The sequence below is a fragment of the Maylandia zebra genome, linkage group LG7 (genome assembly GCF_041146795.1).
Source record: "Maylandia zebra isolate NMK-2024a linkage group LG7, Mzebra_GT3a, whole genome shotgun sequence".
Classification (NCBI taxonomy): domain Eukaryota; kingdom Metazoa; phylum Chordata; class Actinopteri; order Cichliformes; family Cichlidae; genus Maylandia; species Maylandia zebra.
The window spans coordinates 34,846,208-34,867,976 of record NC_135173.1 but is presented as its reverse complement, the minus strand read 5'-3'; the positions used below and the strand labels follow the sequence as shown (position 1 = coordinate 34,867,976).

General features: G+C 41.1%; 1 protein-coding gene across 3 annotated transcripts in view; it reads right to left on the bottom strand.

Moving 5' to 3' along the window:
- c6.2 (complement component 6, duplicate 2) overlaps positions 1-21,769 on the bottom strand; it is a 31,551-nt gene that overhangs the window by 5,939 nt on the left and 3,843 nt on the right. The window contains exons 4-11 of one of the 3 annotated variants that reach the window (XM_023152184.3): positions 14,987-15,125; positions 4,863-4,882; positions 4,168-4,273; positions 3,640-3,796; positions 2,792-2,936; positions 2,572-2,713; positions 1,904-2,042; positions 188-391 (exon numbers count right to left, since the gene is read on the bottom strand). In XM_023152184.3, the coding sequence (XP_023007952.2) occupies positions 188-391; positions 1,904-2,042; positions 2,572-2,713; positions 2,792-2,936; positions 3,640-3,796; positions 4,168-4,273; positions 4,863-4,882; positions 14,987-15,125 (1,052 nt within the window). The other 2 variants (XM_004538494.5, XM_004538493.5) reach the window with 2 other exon arrangements.

Below are 21,769 nucleotides of genomic sequence, written 5' to 3'. Positions count from 1 at the left end.
TACTAATGCGGTCATTTTTTATACAATGTAAACATCGTGTCTTTTCTTTTCTTTCCTTTTCTTTTCTTTCTCCTTCTAACATTACATCTATGATTAGAAAATGAGGGAAAGCATAATGTGAATCTGGGTTTCTCAAAACTACATCATGTCAAACTTGTGAGTGCATCCCACAGTTTTCTGGACTCACCTTCTTCTTTGAAGCTTCAAAAGCTTCACTTTTAGAATCGGAGTGCGACTTAGACGATGCACTGAAGAAAAAGATCGGGAAGAAAAAGAAAAACAAGCCTTGAGATTGCGTGCTGCTGCCAGGCGTCGTTTGGGAGGTCTTCAAATCGATGGACTCGGCGTGCAGCGGCTGAGGCTCAGTGTTGAAGTCCTCTGGCTCTCCAACCTAAACAACCACAACTACATCTGTTACCTGGGACTTTTCAAACCCTGCCATATAAAACAGGCGGTGCACCGGTTCAACTCTTGGGTAACATAGCAGGGCGTTCAATGCACCATCCTTTCCATTTAAAACACATTTTGTTATGTTTTGTTGGGCTGAGCACAGCAGTGGTTTGATTGAATGTTTCACACAGTGTTTAAACAAAAAGTGCTTTTTAATAAGTACCAATAAAAAATACTGTACATCATTTCTAATGTCCACATGTAATAAAGAGGCGTTTCGTTATTTGTCTAGAATAATTTAGATTTTTATTTTAGAGATTAGCAGATGCCTTTTCGGGGAAATTTGCATTTTAGTTAGCACTCTGCACTTTAGGAAACCATTCGCACATCAAGAAACATACGTACACATTAGAGATCTTAAATATATACTTATAAATATATTTATTGAACATTTTAATGATTTGTGTGATTCTGCACTCGAGTGGCTACTTGGCGTACGGTGGACAGATACTGTAAGTTAAAGAGACAGTACTTGTCACAAATGTAGTTGATTATTATGTAGTTTAGAAAAGTGTGGGTAATGCATTTGCGCAATTATTATGAATATAGATCTTAGTGTAAGTGGATTTGTGGTGTAGCGATCACGCGCCTGTTCTCTCTTTTGCCTTCTACAATGTGTTTGAGCAAATGTGTCCCCGGGGGTTTGAACACTATTTAAAGGTTCTGGTAGAGCTCAAGTGGGAAGTTTGGTTGGAGAGTCGCTTGGGGGTTTTAGGTGTCATTTGGGATTTCTAGGGTTATTCGGTTTTAACACAAATGTACTTATTATGGATACTTTTGTTTGAAAGCTTTAATTATAAATGTGCACAAATGGTTGTGTGGCTTATCTGCCTTTTTGGAATGTGGAAAAACCCCTGAAGGTTTTGAGAAAAGTGTGGCTCATCAGCAGCACGTTATAAAGGGCTACCAATTACCTAGACAGGGCTGCTGGTATACATCACTAATGCTCCACAGAACTGCCGGGTTAAGCTTAGTAAAGTCAAGCTTTGATCAATAAAAATAAAAGAACAGGCTCCATTAACTCGTGTGTCTGCTGCAGTGATTGTAGCCTTGCTGCTCAATGGTCGTTCGTCACATCATGACATTGTGCTGCACAAGCAGTTTATATAAACGTATGTCAAGCAGTGTTGTGTACAACTCAATGTGAGCTTCCTTAGGTGCTAACAAGTGTGGAAGTTGCTGGGAACACTTCAGCTTTTCCACTTTTTAAAGATTACATTGAAAATACTGTTAATGTCTTAAGGTGGCTGCTCGATGCACCTGGCAGTGCATGTGTTAGCTTGATCAGGCTGCTGCTGGTTTGCATTAAGTGCCAGTTGGGTAGGATTTGACTCTATTGCAACCACTTTAGTGACACAAGTAAAATGACTTTGTAAAGACTGTCACTGCTGATTATTTACCTGGAAGTGACAACAGCTCCATATGAATGCAAGACTCCAATACCAAGACCTACCTTGATCTTCAAAGTTTTAAAGTTGTAAGGAACTCGGTGGTAGAGTAATGTGCTTGGAGGCCTCTCAATGACGCAGGTTCCTCCCATGAACATGTTGTCCAGCACTGCTCCCCTCGGTTCCTGGGCGAGAACATCAAACCTTCACGAACACAAATCGGGGGAAAGTCAAATCTCATTCGCTTGTAAGAAAAAAGTCCATTTTAAAGTCTAAAAGTACATTCACAGGCTGATGTCATTATTGGCTTATATTGAAATTTCTGAATAAATAAACTGGAATAAAGTGTAATAAAAAGTACTGAAAGCATTTTCTGCATTTTTATGTCAGAGTTTTGTGTTTATAAATGTTTTTATGATATTCACTATTATCGTGAAGATTTAAACATTTAATTTTCAAGGATTTTTTTATCTGTGATATTTTTAAAATATTATGCTTCTATATTTATGCACAAACCAAAAATTTCAAGTCGTCAGATGCTTTGTTTTCCTATTTGAATTGCTTTCAAAGCTTGATATCAGCCTCAAACAAAACGGTGATTATCTGTTTACAAGTAGAAATATGACTGGACCACTGAGGAGGAGGAACATAATATATGAACACAGGAGGGAGGAATGCAAGAGGACTGACATGAGTCAGGATCTCAGCTGTGACCTTTTGACCTTTAGCTTACCCGTTCCCCACCAGGTCAGACCCTGGAGCCACTCTCTTCTCTACAGGACACACAACAGTGAACTCGCCACAGTCCCTCTCATCGGAGTTATCCCCGCAGTCGTTCTGTCTGTTGCACGTCAGTGTCGAGTTAATGCAGCGCCCTGCAGGAAGAATGTGAAGCTATTTCTTTTACTGTGAAGCAATTATGTAGATATCATTTATGTTAATATACCACTAACCGTTATCACACTTGAAGTTGTCCCTGCAGTTGACAGACTCTATCCTGCACTCTGTGGATGGATAGCATTGCCTCTCCTCTGTCAGCTCGGGGCTGCAGTCGGATCCACCGAACTGAGCCGGCCTCTCGACAGACCGGGTCCGAAACTGTGCCAGTGACATGAGAATGAGGCCGGTGATCATTCTGGTTATATTATATTAGATTTTAAGTTTCCTCCATTATAAACTAATTTGTTCCTCCAATCTCAAATCAGCACTTTATAAAAATATCACACTATTAAACAATATCAAGGTCTTAGTAAGGCATTGGCAAGTGCTCATTTCATCATTTATATAGCATTACTCCTCCTTAGTATGCCATTACAAATAGAGGTATATTTTTATGACAATGATCATGATTATTACAAGCAGTGATGTAGCAGCAGTGATAGCTCTACATACTGTAACAGTAACAGATGGATAAATATTATATTTGATATTATATGGAGTTACCCTTTAGCCAGTAACCAACTATTTGGTTACCTAAAGCCCTCAGTATGACCCAAATGCTGATCAAATCTATTTTATATATATTCAACTCTTTTTATGTTTATTATTTGGTAAAAATGTTCATCTATGTTACTCAATCTTATGTAGACCTAATATTTTCTTAGATGAAAGGCTTTTTCTTAAAGATAAAACCCTTTATTTGTATTTTTCAGAGCTTTCAAAAACACCGTCTTATTTTGGTCGTTCATTTTTTTTGTCCATTTAATCCAAGGACAATAATGTGGCCGTTTAGAAATGTGTGGAGAAAATGTAGAGTTAAGATGAGAGTCACTGTTTTACACCGTGACTGCGAGTTCCTTGCCTGTTTCTTGGCACAGGGCGAGCAGTCGGACCACGGCCCAAAATCAGTGAGCAGGCAGTTGATTGGACAGGCGTGCTGGTTGCAAGCTCTGCTGTCGTATTGCTGACATAACTGAAAGCAGCTGCTCTTCCAGAAATATTCATCATGCCGAAACTGCCTGTCAAAAAAGCATGAAATCCTTTTACATGCAGCATCTGCTGGCATCATGTGCATTTCTCTACAGCAGTTGAAAATGGGAGAGGAAAGGGATTCATTTTTGATTTACAGTGTTGCACAATTACTTTGGCTTTAACAGCAAACAAAAGAAAAAGCAAAACTTCTGAAAGAAATCCTAAAAAGGACACTTCTGCATGCCATTTTATCTGTTTTGATTAAATAGGCATTACATGTGCACTCTGTAGAGTGTCCCACCTGTTTGTGATATCTATGCTGCATCTCACCTGTGTTTCTTCTCAGCATCATACACTTTTCTCACCTATCGCTTGCGTCTATATTGGTTTCACAGTCTGTGCTCTGTGTGTGTCTCACCTCGCTCTGTTCTGTGTGCCATGGTTGCAGGTGCTGGAGCAGGCAGACCAGGAGCTCCAGGAGTATCGGTCGCAGAAACAGCCCAGACTGGTTGATAGGCAGCTGAGGAGCAGCAGCAGGGCCAAGCTGCTGGAGGGAGCCATCATGGGAACTCAAAGTGGTTTCACCTCCACTGAAGATGATGTAATTCCCAGCTCATTATTGAAAGTCCCCAATCTCCTTTTATTCATTCAGGTAAATATCATAAGTGGTGTTTTGCAATTGGACAAAATTCCTTTTTAATGCAAGCGAGAAGCTTTTTTCTTGTAGGAAAATGCATGCTTTATCATATTTAACACACAGTGGACACATTATATGAATATAACATAAGACTAAAGTAAGTGAAAACTATAAAGAAATAAAAGAACAAAGCAACCAGGTGTGAACTGGTGAATTGCAAGCTTTCAGCAAAATGTATTTTCCCTTTAAAAAAAAAAAAAATGCATTTCTTTAAAAACATGAAAAAAAATCAAACTCACCAGTGATGTCCTGTTCAGCAAATGTAATTCTGTACTTAACCTGTTTGGCTGAATGTTAACGTTAAGTGTAAGTGGAGTAAATGCTCTCTGCACTGCAGGCAGAGCTGAATGTGACTCTGAGGGTCCTGAAAGCAGGAATAATAATAATCATAAACCTCCCACTGTTATTTCTCTTGGAAACCTGCTTGATATTTGGACTTACTTTGACCAATCAGAGCCCAAAAACTTTAAACTACCAAAAAAAAAAACAAAAACCCCACAACAATCAGTGCACATAAAGTCCTCCTTGTTACGGGAAGTAAAAAGCTCTGGAGTTTCCCAGCTGCTCAGACATAAACCAGATGTTCAGTGCTTGACACTCGACAGATATAGATAGCGAAGGGGGGAGTACGCTTATTGTCTTCCCACACTTTCTTTAGTTGTCCAAGTGTTTTCACAATCTGGCACCAAACATAGTTCTTGTGCAACACTATAAGAAAAACTAAAATGCAACAACAGAACTTTATACAGTGGGGCAAAAAAGTATTTAGTCAGCCACCGATTGTGCAAGTTCCCCCACTTAAAATGATGACAGAGGTCAGTAATGTGCACCAGAGGTACACTTCAACTGTGAGAGACAGAATGTGAAAAAAAATCCATGAATTCACATGGTAAGATTTGTAAAGAATTTATTCGTAAATTAGGGTGGAAAATAAGTATTTGGTCACCTCAAACATGGAAAATCTCTGGCTCTCACAGACCTGTAACGTCTTCTGTAAGAAGCTTTTCTGTCCCCCACTCGTTACCTGTATGAATGGCACCTGTTTGAACTCATCATCTGTATAAAAGACACCTGTCCACAGCCTCAAACAGTCAGACTCCAAACTCCGCCATGGCCAAGACCAAAGAGCTTTCGAAGGACACCAGGAAAAGTATTGTAGACCTGCACCAGACTGGGAAGAGTGAATCTACAATAGGCAAGCAGCTTGGTGTGAAAAAATCAACTGTGGGAGCAATCATCAGAAAATGGAAGACATACAAGACCACTGATAATCTCCCTCGATCTGGGGCTCCACGCAAGATCTCATCCCGTGGGGTCAAAATGATCATGAGAACGGTGAGCAAAGATCCCAGAACCACACGGGGGGACCTGGTGAATGACCTGCAGAGAGCTGGGACCAAAGTAACAAAGGTCACCATCAGTAACACACTACAACGGCAGGGAATCAAATCCCGCAGTGCCAGACGTGTTCCGCTGCTGAAGCCAGTGCATGTCCAGGCCCGTCTGAAGTTTGCCAGAGAGCACATGGATGATACAGCAGAGGATTGGGAGAATGTCATGTGGTCAGATGAAACCAAAGTAGAACTTTTTGGTATAAACTCAACTCGTCGTGTTTGGAGGAAGAAGAATACGGAGTTGCATCCCAAGAACACCATACCTACTGTGAAGCATGGGGGTGGAAACATCATGCTATGGGGCTGTTTTTCTGCCAAGGGGACAGGACGACTGATCCGTGTTAAGGACAGAATGAATGGGGCCATGTATCGTGAGATTTTGAGCCAAAACCTCCTTCCATCGGTGAGAACTTTGAAGATGAAACGAGGCTGGGTCTTCCAACATGACAATGATCCAAAACACACCGCCCAGGCAACAAAGGAGTGGCTCCGTAAGAAGCATTTGAAAGTCCTGGAGTGGCCTAGCCAGTCTCCAGACCTCAACCCCATAGAAAATCTGTGGCAGGAGTTGAAAGTCCGTGATGCTCGGCGACAGCCCCAAAACATCACTGCTCTCGAGAAGATCTGCATGGAGGAATGGGCCAAAATAGCAGCTACTGTGTGTGCAAACCTGGTAAAGACCTATAGTAAACGTTTGACCTCTGTTATTGCCAACAAAGGTTATGTTACAAAGTATTGAGTTGTATTTTTGTTATTGACCAAATACTTATTTTCCACCCTGATTTACGAATAAATTCTTTACAAATCCTACCATGTGGATTCATGGATTTTTTTTTTTTCACATTCTGTCTCTCACAGTTGAAGTGTACCTCTGGTGCAAATTACTGACCTCTGTCATCATTTTAAGTGGGGGAACTTGCACAATCGGTGGCTGACTAAATACTTTTTTGCCCCGCTGTACGTTGTTTTCAGCTGTATAATTGGAGAAGTTTAATTCATGGAGTTTGCATGTGCTCCTTTTGCCAATGTGGGTTTCTTCTGGGTACTTTGATTTTCTCCCACAGTCTAAAGACACCTATATTGGGTAGGTTCTCTCTCCTTCTCTTTGTTAGACCAAATGTCAGACCAGATGAAAAGATGGCCAGCCAATCACATCCCAGCAGCTGATCAAGTTTGTCCGACAGGGAAGTAAAGTGCCAAGCTGTCCCATTCATTTGAGGTCCCTTCTGTCATTAGGAGGTAATTGGTAAATTACAGCAGCCCTTGGCAGGCAGTTGAAGTTCCCCAGAGAGATCAACATAACATCACTGCATCCAGACATCATGCTCTGGTCCGTAGTACAGCTGAGTTTCTGTAAGAGGCAGCTTTTGAGAGAAAAGAGCTCCTGGCAGCAAGCTAACAAGCAGAGTGGAGAGCATTGATCTTCCCATTGGAAGATGGATAGAGACGTTTCATTGGAAGATCCACATAGAATTTCCTGAAATCTCTTGGAGTCATGGGTGGCAAGAGTAGGAGAAGAGCTATCCAAGGTATTATGTAGGAGGCAGAGCAGGGGAGCTTTTGGCTCTGGCTCCAGAGGAATGATAAGTTGTGGGACAATGATCTTAGTCCAGGAAATGAACGGTAGGGAGTGAACCAGCAGGGAGAGGTGGCTCCTGGCTGAAGACCATTTACCCTGTTCTCTCGCACTGTTGGAGGTGGTTCAGAAGGAGATTTTTACTGGTGTAGTAAATTGATAAAAAATTGATAATTGGCTCACTGACGAGCATTTGAGCTCCAATTATGTTTAATCATCTAGACACATGGATTTTCTTGCATTAGCAAGTTTCTTTATGTCAAACTAAGCTAAGCACATCTGGATTTCAGCTTTGTAGGTAATCTAAGAACACGGAGTCATACTTACCACCTCATCGTTTCATTCATAGAAAGAAAGCAAATTGGTCTGCTGCCCAAAGTATTAAAACATTTTAGGTTAGAAATTAAACAAAAAACATCTTGTATATAAAACTTTATTAATATTATAAAATGTCCTATTGGCTGTACATAAGTTTAGCTGTGTTTCTCTACATTGCAGGACACGGTAACTACACACAAGTCAAACACATGCCTGACAAAAATAAAACGTCGCATTCCTCAATTGAAACACCACCAATGTTACATTAAAGTAATAAATAGCACAAACACTAATTTACAACACAGGTGACCGTTACATTCAGCGAGGAAAATGGCTCTGGTAGAATGCTTCATATGGATTTTGTCTGCGTGTTTGTGTGTGCGGCTTTTTTAATATTTTCTTCCCGTCAAAACTATTCTTTTAGACTGATAATGCTAGTGTCCCCTAGAGGCTTCAGTGTGCATAACATCCCAGATTACTCAATGAAATACATCCTTGACAGCTTAGCTTAGTTTAGTGCAACAGCTAGGAAAATAACTATAACTATAATATTATGAAAGGAAGTTTGATATTTTTTCAAGATATTAAAAGACATCATTCTTACACAAAACTGGATTCAGTACTCTTGTTGTTTTACTAGGATGAAGGGCAAAATGACAAAATGATTTACTTTTAATTTTTTATTTTATGATGCATTTCTTTACTTTGAAAGCAAAGCTGTTTATTTCCTAGCTGATTTATGTCCCTACCCTATGCCCAGGGCAATACTGACAACATGCTGGAGAGATGTCTCTTCCAGCTTGGGAATGAATCTGTGTCCCCTCAGAAAAGCTGAAGGAAGTAGCTGGGGGGACGGAAGTCTGAGCATCTCTTCTTAGACCGCTGCTCACGTGCCCCAAACACAGATAAGTGTTGGAAAATAGATGGATGGATTTTCTTAAAACTAGAGTAACACTTTATTCTAATGTGACAGTGTTACTATAGGGTAATAGTGACTTTGCCAGAGAATGGGACTACAGAAACGTTCATGGACATCAACTGGCTTTATCCCCTGGACACACTTCCAGACATTACATTTCTTGTTGCATCCTTCCTATTTAAATAGTTTGTACATTTTAATATGTTTGATTTGGACTTTTCTTGATATTAATGGAACTGTAAAACTGAAAACAGTGGTAAAGTCAGGAAAATGGTTAGTATTCATCTTCCAGGGGTCTTGAGTAACCGTTATGGCAGCTTTAAAGTGTTTGTCAATGGAACATTTGACCCACCCTTGCTGAAAACACCACCAAAGCCATTACAAAACCATCATCTGCTGGAGGTTAAACTTCAGTAAAACTCCCCTAGAAAAACACTGTCAGCGTCAACATATACACATATCGGGGGGGAAAAACAAAGAGGCTGATGAAATCTAAAAGGCAAAATTCAGGAAGTGTGCTAAACAGCTCATTCTTTCCTGGTATAAAGCTTATTTTAAGCCTACACACACATAGTTGAATAAATTCTAAATCCTTTAGCTTCTACAGTAAGAGGAATGCAAATATCGTAGGAGCCAGTTATGTTTATGCGCCATAAGGCTGTAGATGAATTGTTTAACCTACACCACACAGGTATACAGAGACTCACCAGCCTCACATTGTGACACATTCAACCATGGCAGTTTGACACAAGCACACTAGAGATAGCTGAAAACTGACTTTGCCTGTGCATAGCCTGAATATGTACATTTGTTAGCTTCCGCTATGTAAAAACACAAAGATTGGGAAGAAAATTCCCCAAAACAAACAAACAAACTAGGGGTGCAACGATATTCGTATCGATATTGAACCGTTCGATACAGTGCTTTCGGTTCGGTACGCATATGTATCGAACAATACAATTTTTTTCAAATTTTTTTTTTTTCAATTTTTTTTTTTTTTGTGTCCCGTTTGGATCTATAGCCATCAGAATTGTTGTCTTGAGGCCAAGAAAGATGCCAAGAGGATTTATTTTAAGTGGATCATCATATTGGTCCATTTGATTGACCTTTATTATAATTATGAATTTATTTTATTTTCAGTTGCAAACGGGACAGACATGACTGTGGGATAGGACAGGGGGAAAGAATGAAAGAAAGAGGGGGAGAGAAAGAAAGAAAACCAAAGGGGAGAAAAAAAAAAGAACAATACAAAATTTGTAATTTATTTTATCAACTTTCCTTCTGACGATGCTGTCTGTGTTGAGCACTCAGTGAATCTGCATTTGACTACTCCGCCTAGGCTCGAGAGTGCAGCCTAGGCGGAGTAGTCGAACGCAGATTCACTGAGCACTCAACACAGACAGGATGGTCAGAAGGAAGAGCGCAGGGCAAGCTAGCGAGACAGAAGTGGACCTCCCCACCCTCATTCAGATCTGGCGTTTGGAATTATTTTGGTTTTCATGTGACGTATGACCCTGAAGGTAAGCGAGTCATGGACTAAAGTAAAACAGTATGTTGGATGTGCCATGCAATGCTCAATTACATGGGTGGGAGCTAGTGTGTTAGCGCAGTTAGCTCGTTAACTGTTGGCCGTCTAGCCCCTCTGTATAGGGTAGCTCGTTAACGGAGATTTCCCGTGTTGTGGCGTTAAGGTTATTTCAACGAGATTAACCTGAAAGCACTAGTGGGAACACAACGAATATGACTGCACATTTACACCGACATCATCCTAGTGCAAAGACAAAAACAAGCATGCATGCTACAAACTTTAGCCGAGTCATTTAGACAGCTGTTAGCACAGGATTCTCCTTATGGAGACCTGATATGTATAATATGCTGCTGAGAATATAGCCCAGAAGAAACGGATAGTATAGCTTTTATTTTGGAAAGAGACATTTCTCTGTAATAAACTCTCTTTTCCAAAGATGAGTGATTCCTCAATCAGATACAGGGCTCGCAATATCGCTAGCCCGACGTCCCAGGGCTATCTCTCCCCTGCCTGTCGGGCTATTGTAGGAAGGAAAAATATATGTCAATGCTTTTGCATTCTTTCAGAAATGTAGCTGGGTAATTATGTCATTGGGTGAGCCACTGTCAATATGTGACATATTGAAATCGTGTTTGAATTTGCGCTTGTTTTTTTGCTTTCACTTTGCAATCGCGCGAACTGTGTATAGAGAGCGACAGCACTGATCTGTGAGTGATGATAATTTGTGCACCAATTCCTCTGACATCGTCTTATTAATTGTTAGCTTACTATGCAAACATGACAAGTGAAATCTCCCGCAGCTTAAACATGTGAGAGTTTTTTTGTATCGAAAAAATATCGAACCGTGACACCAAAGTATCGAACCGAACCGAACCGTGAATTTTGTGTATCGTTGCACCCCTAAAACAAACACAAAAATCAAAGATGTCTCACTTTTAAGCTTTGGTAGACAACATGTTGGACCCCAGTAATAACACAATTCATAATAAACTTTCTTTATATTGTAATTCCAATGGTCTGAGGGGGAACTAGGCTTCTTCACCTACTCTGGACTCTAATTGAAGGCTTTAGAAAATCTAACCATTGATGACTTTGGCTAATCATGGGTCTTTTTTAAGAGAAGTAGTGCACTTTTAGCCAGCTAGGTCAATTAAGGGACTTTCATCTGGGTGATAAGGGTTCATATCCTGTGTTACATTTAATGGTTTCCACATTATTGCAAAAATAAAAAGGGGGTTAAAACAATTTCCAAATTTTGGGCTTATAGTAGATAGCTAAATTTTCAATTGTGTCCTTTTCCCCCAGGAAAATACTTCTTTAATTCTACAACACTAATTATAAAAATAATTTTACAGCATGAAACTGTTTTAAAGTCTTTAAGCATGACATCATGCTATAATTTAAGACCTGAAAAATAACGTACACGCTATTTAGCAAGTGTAAATTGATTCTATGCAACAATCTTTACCAACTGCTATTGGTCAAAGTTATTAATTTGCCAACACTCTGATGGCAGCACAAGGTGAATACTGGCCAAAGTGCAGTATTAAGTGCTCTAATGAACCAAATAAAAAAAAAAATTATTCATGACATTTACTTAATTTAGGACATGTTGTTTCTGGTTTCTCCTCTGCTCTCTGTTTCACCATGTGCATCTGCTCTGTGCGGTGTTGGTGAAACAGGAACAGAGTGAGCAGAGAAGAGACTGGTGAACTGAAGCTAGCATTATTTCATCTTTGTGTTTTACCTTGTTAGTATCTGATAGTGGCTGTTGCTGGATTTCCTTTCTGTTTATTTTTAAGTGCACACTTTCAGGTTGTTAGAAAAAAATCTAAACGGAGCAGGGTGTGGCTGACGGTGGGCCCTTTGTTTTGGGCTGACCTGCTGGTGCTCTAATACATCACCCAGTGGTTCTGTATGTCATAAATAGCACCAGAAAAATATCTCTGTATTTAAAGCCCAACAAGATGGAACCTGAATCTGAGAATGGCAAAGCAATATTACCAACAGTTAGCCTACGCGCTCTCAGGTATATAGAGCTTAGAAGATAAATGTCTTAATAAGATACATTTGAAAAATCAATCCTGAAACTTCAAGCACCAAAGCTGCCTGAACACATGAGCTGAGAAGTCTGAAACAGTAAATATCAAGATGACGAGGAAAAATAGAACCTGGTAACAGATACTGCAAGATTACAATTTCAGATATTGGTTAAAAAAATGAAAGATGGGATTAAATAATATTAAAGTGCCTCTAAATAAATATACATTATTGAATAAAACAAATTAAAATGAAAGTCCTTTTCTGTCACACTCTTAGCCGGACACCATGCAGCAGAGTCCAGGGAAGCGTCTCTTCCTCTGCCTTATCAGTGGGTGAGGAGTCAGATTCAACAAGCTGCTGTCATCTGCAATAAACAAACATGTTATCTTGTTTCCATCACAGCCAGAGAAAGTCCACCGTCAGAGGTCACCTCCTAAATATCAGAACTTGGGAGTTACATCACAAAAAAGAAAAAACGGGATTTGGTTTTGCCTGGTCAATGCTCTCCACGTGGCAAATCATAAATACAAGACAGTGACAGACTACAATTTTTACAGTTTTACTACTGTTTACATGCACTGCACCAGCTTGAATTGCTATGTTGGGGTTGGTGGGGCTATCTGAATTGACAGGTGGCATTCCAGTTGAAAAAGTAAACTGGGAACTCAAAAATTCCAACTTCAAACTCTAGTCCGACTGCCACCTTGGAGGTCGCTCCAACATACACAGACATGGCAGGGCATGTTTGCATATTGTCAGGAGATTTGTGAGTTGGTGCCCAACCCTCCCATCATGTTGGTAAGGTCACATGGGTCAGTGTTTGAATGGTGGTTAAATCACCTGGGAATGCATCTCAGCACGGCATTATAGGTGTCCGGAAGCTGTTGTCGTAGGACACCGCAATCAGTCAGTCAGTGATCATGACCAACTACAACTGGTAGATTCTCTTTGCCAGCATAAAAAAGGACAGCACTCACTTGATTGACCAATACTCAGTCAAGAGAGTATTGATTGGGAATGTCCAACGAATTCAATGAATATCTAAGAAAGAGAAGTGTAGACTTAAACAAATTGGCAAAGTCTCTTGTTCTACGTTTCTGAATAAGTCAGAAATCAGAATTTCCAAGTTGCCAGTTGGAATTTGAATCTAGAACACCAACTCGCATTTCCCACTTGGAAAGTCGAAGCAACACCGGCAACCCTGAGTTGCCCTGCAAGAAAAGAAAACCTTTGATCTGTACTGCCACTGTTGTGTATTTGTGGCTCCCTAAATAAGCCATTCAGAGAGCACTGACCAGGCTTTATCCATGATTTTACTGCAGTAGTGCAAAACCACAAGTATTATGCTGTATTGCTAGTGATACCTGAATGGCTTTTGCCTTGGTAAGACCAAAAACAACTCCTGTTTGCTCTCATTCTGCAAGTTACCAGAGGAACTACCAGTTGTAGGTGCTAGGTGGGAGTGATGTCACATTCAAGTTCCCAGGTATCTGGAACCATTTCTAAACAACTAGGAACCAACATCCATCTTGAATAACCATTATGGCAGCTTTAAAGTGTTTGTCAATGGAACATTTGACCCACCCTTGCTGAAAACACCACCAAAGCCATTACAAAACCATCATCTGCTGGAGGTTAAACTTCAGTAAAACTCTCCTAGAAAAACACTGTCAGCATCAACATATACACATATCGGGGGGGGAAAACAAAGAGGCTGATGAAATCTAAAAGGCAAAATTCAGGAAGTGTGCTAAACAGCTCATTCTTTCCTGGTATAAAGCTTATTTTAAGCCTACACACACATAGTTGAATAAATTCTAAATCCTTTAGCTTCTACAGTAAGAGGAATGCAAATATCGTAGGAGCCAGTTATGTTTATGCGCCATAAGGCTGTAGATGAATTGTTTAACCTACACCACACAGGTATACAGAGACTCACCAGCCTCACATTGTGACACATTCAACCATGGCAGTTTGACACAAGCACACTAGAGATAGCTGAAAACTGACTTTGCCTGTGCATAGCCTGAATATGTACATTTGTTAGCTTCCGCTATGTAAAAACACAAAGATTGTTTTCTTCCCAAACAAACAAACAAACACAAAAATCAAAGATGTCTCACTTTTAAGCTTTGGTAGACAACATGTTGGACCCCAGTAATAACACAATTCATAATAAACTTTTTTTATATTGTAATTCCAATGGTCTGAGGGGAACTAGGCTTCTTCACCTACTCTGGACTCTAATTGGAGGCTTTAGAAAATCTAACCATTGATGACTTTTAAAAAACCCAGGAACCAACAAGGCTCAAACCTATCATGAACTGGAATTTGCTAGAACACCAGAGTCACTGTCCACAGTGAAGCCAGTTTTATATCACCATGGACTGAGAGGGTGCCGACCAAAATAAGAAGCGACCCTGTTCCAAAATCTCCACCTTCTGAAATTTTCAGCTGCCCACATAAACAAACCAAATGCCTTCTGGAGAAACGTTTTAAGGACCTTTCTGATTTCCATTCTTCTTTATCAACTCTCTTACATATATTTTACCTATAACAAATATTACATACCTTGATTTTTCAGTGGCAAGGGCATCGTCTCCCTGAGTTTGCTGAGTAGATTTCGCATCTCTCGCATATCTCTGCACACAAAGAACCAGCAGTGTTTTATGAGTAGTTTAGATAATCCTGGACAAAAACAGAGTTTATACTGGTAAAACATTTTCAGAATATAAATTTAAAAGCAAGTGCAGTGCGTGTACCTCTCTATGTTTTCAATATCATTTCCCACCAACCACTGCTCCTGAGGAAAGTCGATGGGAGAAGAGGATCGGTCCTCCAGGATGGGAACATCTGAGCTCTCGTCCAGCCTGAAATCCACCCTTGGCTCCGAGTCTGTTCCTTCAGAACCGCACAAATACAGCAGCACTCAAGCATGATTGACAAAGAAATCTCACACACTATAAAACACTTACATCTGGAATGCAATTCATGATTTCAAGAAAATTAAATACTTTAGTTTTAACATTTGACAAAAATTATTTCTTCCTTTTAACATTTTTTTAATTATGTTTTTAAAATGTAATGAACGTGAATACAGCACTCTGCTTCCCCCTACTGTTTCAATACAAAATGACAGCTCCACTGCAATCTCAAATGGGAAAGTTGTGACGTTTATACAGCAATTTACATATAACATTTAAATATATCAGGAGTTTTCCTGCATATAAGAATTTCAGGTGGCCAACAGTGAGGTTTCAGGCAGATCCAAAATAAAATCACCAGTTTTGCAGTAAATGAACTTTTAGAGTTTTAATTCGTTTTTCATTAAGCCAAACAGTTTTTAGAAGTAACAGGAACATTTACTGCACTTGGACAAAACCTGTGCAGTCACCCCTAAAGCCCCAGTGAGCTTGGGAAAACTGTGCATATAAAAATAGCACATGATATATTTTATTGCATTGTGCCCTTAGCTATCAACTACTGATGTTCAGCATAATTAGTTTTAATAACTATAAGCAAACAAAACAAGTATTCAGCAAATGCTTTAATATTTATATGTATTTAAATGTGTTTTAAGCCGAAAACAGCACTTTTGGACAAATGCAGTTTGAACTCATTACCAAGTGAACTAGAAATGAATTGCAGATCACAAGAAATTATTCCTAGATGAGGGTCCAGTACAGTAGGTCAATCTGAATTCCTGACTAAATGTAAATGAACTGCATAAAAGTTTTGTATTTTAATAATTTACTTAATAATATTTTAATTAGTTCAATAATGGAGAAACCCAAATTCTGAAGCTGTAAATCCTAAAAGTGTCAGAAGTTTATATTTTCCTTCTATACAGTGGGAAAAACAGAACATAATGTGATAGTTAGTGTGAGTACAAGAACATAATTATTACAACATAATGTTGTTTTGTTTTTTGTTTCTGATGTATGGGGAAGGTTTTACCATGGCACACACCTGGGGACAAAGGAAGAAACTGATCATTTCAATCTGATCATTGGTTGGCTGATGAAAGAATCAGAATCAGAATCAGAATACTTTATTGATCCCTGGGGGAAATTATTTTTTGTTACAGTGCTCCATTTTAAACCAACATTAAGACAAGACAGACAATACGCTAACTAAGAATAGTACAATATATACATATATATACATACATACATACATAAGTCACTTATAAATAAATATTTGGAAAAGAAACATGTGTAGTTGTAGCAGCAAACAGTGTGTTAAGTGGATGCGTTGTACAGGGAGATGGCCACAGGCAGGAAAGACTTCCTGTGTCGTTCAGTGGTGCTTTTCGGTAATCTCAGTCTCTCACTGAACGAGCTCCTGTGACTGACCAACATGTCATGGAGTGGGTGGGAGGTGTTATCCAACATTGTCTTTATCTTGGACAGCATCCGCCTCTCCGACACCACCTTGAGGGAGTCCAGCTCCATCCCCACAACATTGCTGGCCTTACGGATCAGTTTATTAAGTCTGTTGGCATCTGCGACCCTCAGCCTGCTCCCCCAGCATGCAACAGCATAGAGGATCGCACTGGCCACCACAGACTCATAGAAAATCCTCAGCATTTTCTGGCAGATGTTGAAGGACCTCAGTCGCCTCAAAAAATAGAGACGACTCTGGCCCTTCCTGTAAAGTGCTGTGGTGTTTTTAGCCCAGTCCAGTTTATTGTCAATGTGTACTCCAAGGTATTTATAGTCCTCCACAATGTCAACACTGACCCCCTGGATTGAAACAGGGGTCAAGTGTTTCCTGGTCTTCCTGAAGTCCACGATCAGTTCCTTGGTCTTTGCCACGTTGAGCTGCAGATGATTCTGCTCACACCACGTGACAAAGGAGTCGACCACAGCCCGGTACTCTGTCTCATCATCCCTGCTGATGCATCCAACCACCGCAGAGTCATCAGAAAACTTCTGAAGATGGCAGGTCTCTGTGCAGTGGCTGAAGTCTGTGGTGTAGAGGGTGAAGAGGAAGGGGGAGAGGACAGTCCCCTGTGGTGCCCCTGTGTTGCTAATCACCTTGTCAGACACACACTGTGGGAGACGTACATATTGTGGTCTTCCTGTCAGGTAATCAACAATCCAGGACACCAGAGAAGCATCCACCTGCATCGCTGCTAACTTATCACCCAGGAGGGTCGGCCTGATGGTGTTGAAAGCACTGGAAAAGTCAAAAAACATGACCCTCACAGTGCTCGCCGGCTGGTCCAGATGGGTGTAGACACGATTGAGCAGGTAGATGATGGCGTCCTCTGTTCCGAGACGAGGCTGATAAGCGAACTGAAGGGGATCCAGATGTGGTCTTACTATGGGTCGCAGCTGGTCCAGGATGAGCCTTTCCAGGGTCTTCATGATGTGGGAGGTCAGTGCCACGGGCCTGTAATCCTGGGGGCCACTGGGACGAGGCGTCTTTGGTACAGGGACGAGGCATGATGTCTTCCACATCACCGGGACCCTCTGCAGACTCAGACTCAGCATAAACAGTTTATGAAAGACTCCACACAGCTGGGGGGCACAGGTCTTGAGTACAAGGGGACTCACTCCGTCTGGTCCAGCAGACTTGCCTGAGTGAAGTCTCCTCATTTGCATCTCAACCTGGTATTGAGTGAAGGTGATGGGTGGGGGAGGGGTGTCAGGAATCTCACAGGAGGCAACATGTGAAGAGAGAGGCTGGCACAGTGGTGTGGTTCTGGATTCCAGGCTGAGTGCAGGTGAGGTTGTGGGGGTGGGAGCAGACACTGTGGTGTCGAATCTATTGAAAAACAGATTCAACTCGTCGGCTCTATTCTCACCTCCCTCAGCTCCCCTGCTGTTGGTTGGCCTGAATCCAGTGATGGTCTTCATGCCCCTCCACACCTCTCTCATGCTGTTCTGCTGGAGTTTCCACTCCAGCTTCCTCCTGTAATTGTCCTTAGCCTCTCTGATCTTGTCCTTTAGTAACACCTGGACCTTCCTCACCTCCTCTTTGTTGCCCCCTCTGAAAGCCCTCTTCTTGTTGTTGAGGAGGGCTTTGATGTCCTTAGTCACCCACGGCTTGTTATTTGGGTAACAATGAACAGTCTGAGCTGGAACAATGGAGTCGGTGCAGAAAGTTATGTAGTCTGTGATACACTCAGTAAGCCCATTGATGTCCTCGGCGTGAGGCTCACAGAGTGTTTCCCAGTCGGTCACCTCGAAACAGCCCTGTAGTTCCGCTATTGCCTCCTCTGACCACCTCCTAACAGTCCTGGTGGTCACAGGTTCCCTCCTCACAATTGGCACATAGCGGGGGGTGAGGTGAATCAGGTTATGATCTGACCTACCAAGTGGGGGGAGGGAGGAGGAGCTGTATGCATCCTTGACGTTAGCATACAGTAAGTCTAAAGTTTTCTCTCCCCTGGTGGGACAGTCCACATATTGTTTGAATGTTGGTAGTGTATTGTCCAGTGATACATGGTTGAAGTCACCCGAGATCACAATAAAGGCACTCGGGTGCTGAGTCTGTAGCCGAGCTATGGCAGAGTGGATAGTGTCACATGCAGCTGTGGGGTTAGCAGAGGGGGGAACCTAGACAGCCACCAAGATGACGTGAGAGAATTCCCTGGGTAAATAATACGGCCTGAGTCCAACAGCACACAGTTCAGTGTCCGGGCAACAAATCCTTTCTTTGATTGTTATGTTGGCAGGGTTACACCACCGGTTGTTAACTAAAACAGCAAGCCCACCTCCTTTACGCTTACCGCTAGCGATGCTGTCCCTGTCCGCCCGAACAGTGTGGAAGCCTTCCACGGAAGCATTCTCATCGGGAATGACCTGGTGCAGCCATGATTCGGTGAAACACATCAGGCTACACTCTCGGTATTCCCTCTGACTCCGTACCAGTGCTGAGAGCTCGTCGATTTTACTTGCCAACGATCGCACATTTCCCATCACGATAGATGGCAGACACGGTTTAAACCTCCTCCTCGCTTCGAGCCTCCGCTGTCTCACCGTCACCTTTTTTCTTCTCTTCTGTCCTTGACCTCTGCATCCCCGATGTGTTTTCCTCCAAATTTCAGCTGGTACTTCTGCGGGCACTTCTGTGGGCCTGGCCAGCGAGCCGGCCGGCATCAGGGCGATCAGTTTTGGGGATTTAATTGGCTGAGGTATTTTTCTTTTTCACCAAGTTTTAGATTTGGTGTGTTTTCACCTAATAGAGGAAGAATATTCTGAGACAAGTCCTAAGACCGGGCTTCTGTATTTTTATTTTTCATTTTGATTGGTTATTTTTTATTTTATTTTATTTTTTTGGTTTTTGAACAGTGCACTGGGAGTTTTGTTTGAGAGTTTTGTTTGGGAATTTCTTTTCTTTAAGCAGATCTGCACGATGGGAATTAAAAGCTCTATACGACACGTCGAGAAAACCGTTGCAAGTGAGTTTCTCCAAAATTACAATGGGCTCGGAAGAAAGTCACTTATTTGGGACAATTAGAAAATGAGTCCCTGCCCAAAAAGGATTCAACGAGGTAATCCAGTCTAAATTCTTCTTTTTCTTTTGAAATGACGTCATTTTGCTGAGGGTGGAAACGAAATGCGACAATTGATTCCACTATCAGCAAAGAAAGAAAGAATGGATGAATGAATGAGTGAAAAAAACAACAACAAAAAACCCAAAACTGACTGACTGGTAAAAGCTGACAAAAGCTCACAAGACTTGACTGACTTGACCACTACTCAAGGTTAACCTCCACCTAGACAGGACAAAAGGGTGGATGAATCTATGTGTGTTTCTTTTTACAGGAGCAGAAAGATGACAGCAACATCCTAGGTTGCATGAGCTTTGGGCCATACCGATTTGACCTTTTAAATGGCACTTTCTGTGTTTGTGGATTTACCAGCGCTGTGTTATTCATGGGCTTGTGTTGCTCACAGAGGTCACTGTGAGAAAGTGTGTATATACCTGCGCAGCACTAACATTTGCATTCTCTTTTCTACAGCATTACAGTTCTTCATGTGATTTGATCATGTGATTTATAACAGGACACAACTGGTTGATGTTTTTTTACTACAGGATTACTGGATTTATGAGTGAAGGGAACTGTGTTTGCAGGCTACAGTATATGTTGATTATGCTATTACAGTGTGTTCTTGGGAAAATGTTGAATATTACAGGGGAGAAGTGACTATAGTGTATTGTTGATCTGCCATGGGGCAGATCAAAAGAGGGATTTGTGAGTACAAGAAAATAATTATTACAATATAATGTTTTATTTGCTTAGATCAGAGGAATAGGGAAGGATTTGTCTGTGTTTCAGTTTGGCTTAGCTGTAGGCTTGCGAGTGTGTGTAATTGTTTAGAGGGAAAGGAATTTATTGACACTGGGGGTCTGCTGTCATAAAAGGAGACAGGAAGCTGCAGTTGGGGATTGCTGATGCTGATGCTTGTACCTTTAATAAAAACTCATAATTGTTATAACTTAGAAGCAGGTTTGCAGGAGACTCTCCACATGCTTATCTGTAAATGTAAGACAATAAGAGGCCAATGGCCCAGTGGATGCAGAGTGGGAGTCTCAGTGTTTGTAATATGTTAACTGTGTTTTGTATGTTGTCTAGAGGAATTTGGTGTAGCTTGGGTGAGGAGATTACTTTTATGACCCCCAGGAAGTCACGTATACAGAGACACACACACACAGTGCTTTGACTGTTACGACGCACCCACACTTACATGCACACTCACTCAGGTACTGGTGCATACACACACAAACTTTTTGTTTGCAGCACACCATGGGGGTTTTATGATGGGGTCGCTTCTATAAAGCTGACTGTAACAAACAAAGGAGTGGAAGATTTTCAGAGGGACACCGGCCTTGCTTCTAGAACAGCGGTCCCCAACCTTTTTTGCGCCACGGACCAGTTTATGCCCGACAATATTTTCATGGACCGGCCTTTAAGGTGTCGTGGATAAATACAACAAAATAAAACTAGTATCGGTACCGAAAAAAAGAAAATTTATTCATAACACACGTGAAAAGACCCAGGAAAACCGAGTAAACGATAAAAACGACAACAAAATAACGCTGAAAACCGATAAAACCCCTGAAAACCATACATTTCACACCTGAGCCTCAACTCTCGCGGCCCGGTACCAAATGACTCACGGACCGGTACCGGTCCGAGGCCCGGGGGTTGGGGACCGCTGTTCTAGAAGATGCATGCTTAAATGAAGATGAATAAAAGGTTTTTGTGAAAATGACTACTGAGTCCGGTGCAGTCTCTGGATGCCCGAGGAATAAAAAGAACCGGGGTGAAACTGATTTCGTAACATTAGTAAAGGCTGCAATGTAAAAAAACAAACAATCTGTATTTGCAGCTTGTTTATAATTTAATTTGTTTCCTTAGTAATATCTAAACTTATTTATTTGTGGACATATTTTTGATCTGGAGAAAGATTAAAATTGGAGGCAATGTAAGATCAAAACACTACATATACTCTTCAACTAAGTTCAGCATTAAATAATAACAAACTAAACTGATTTTCTCTTATGATACAGTCACCCTATAGAAAACA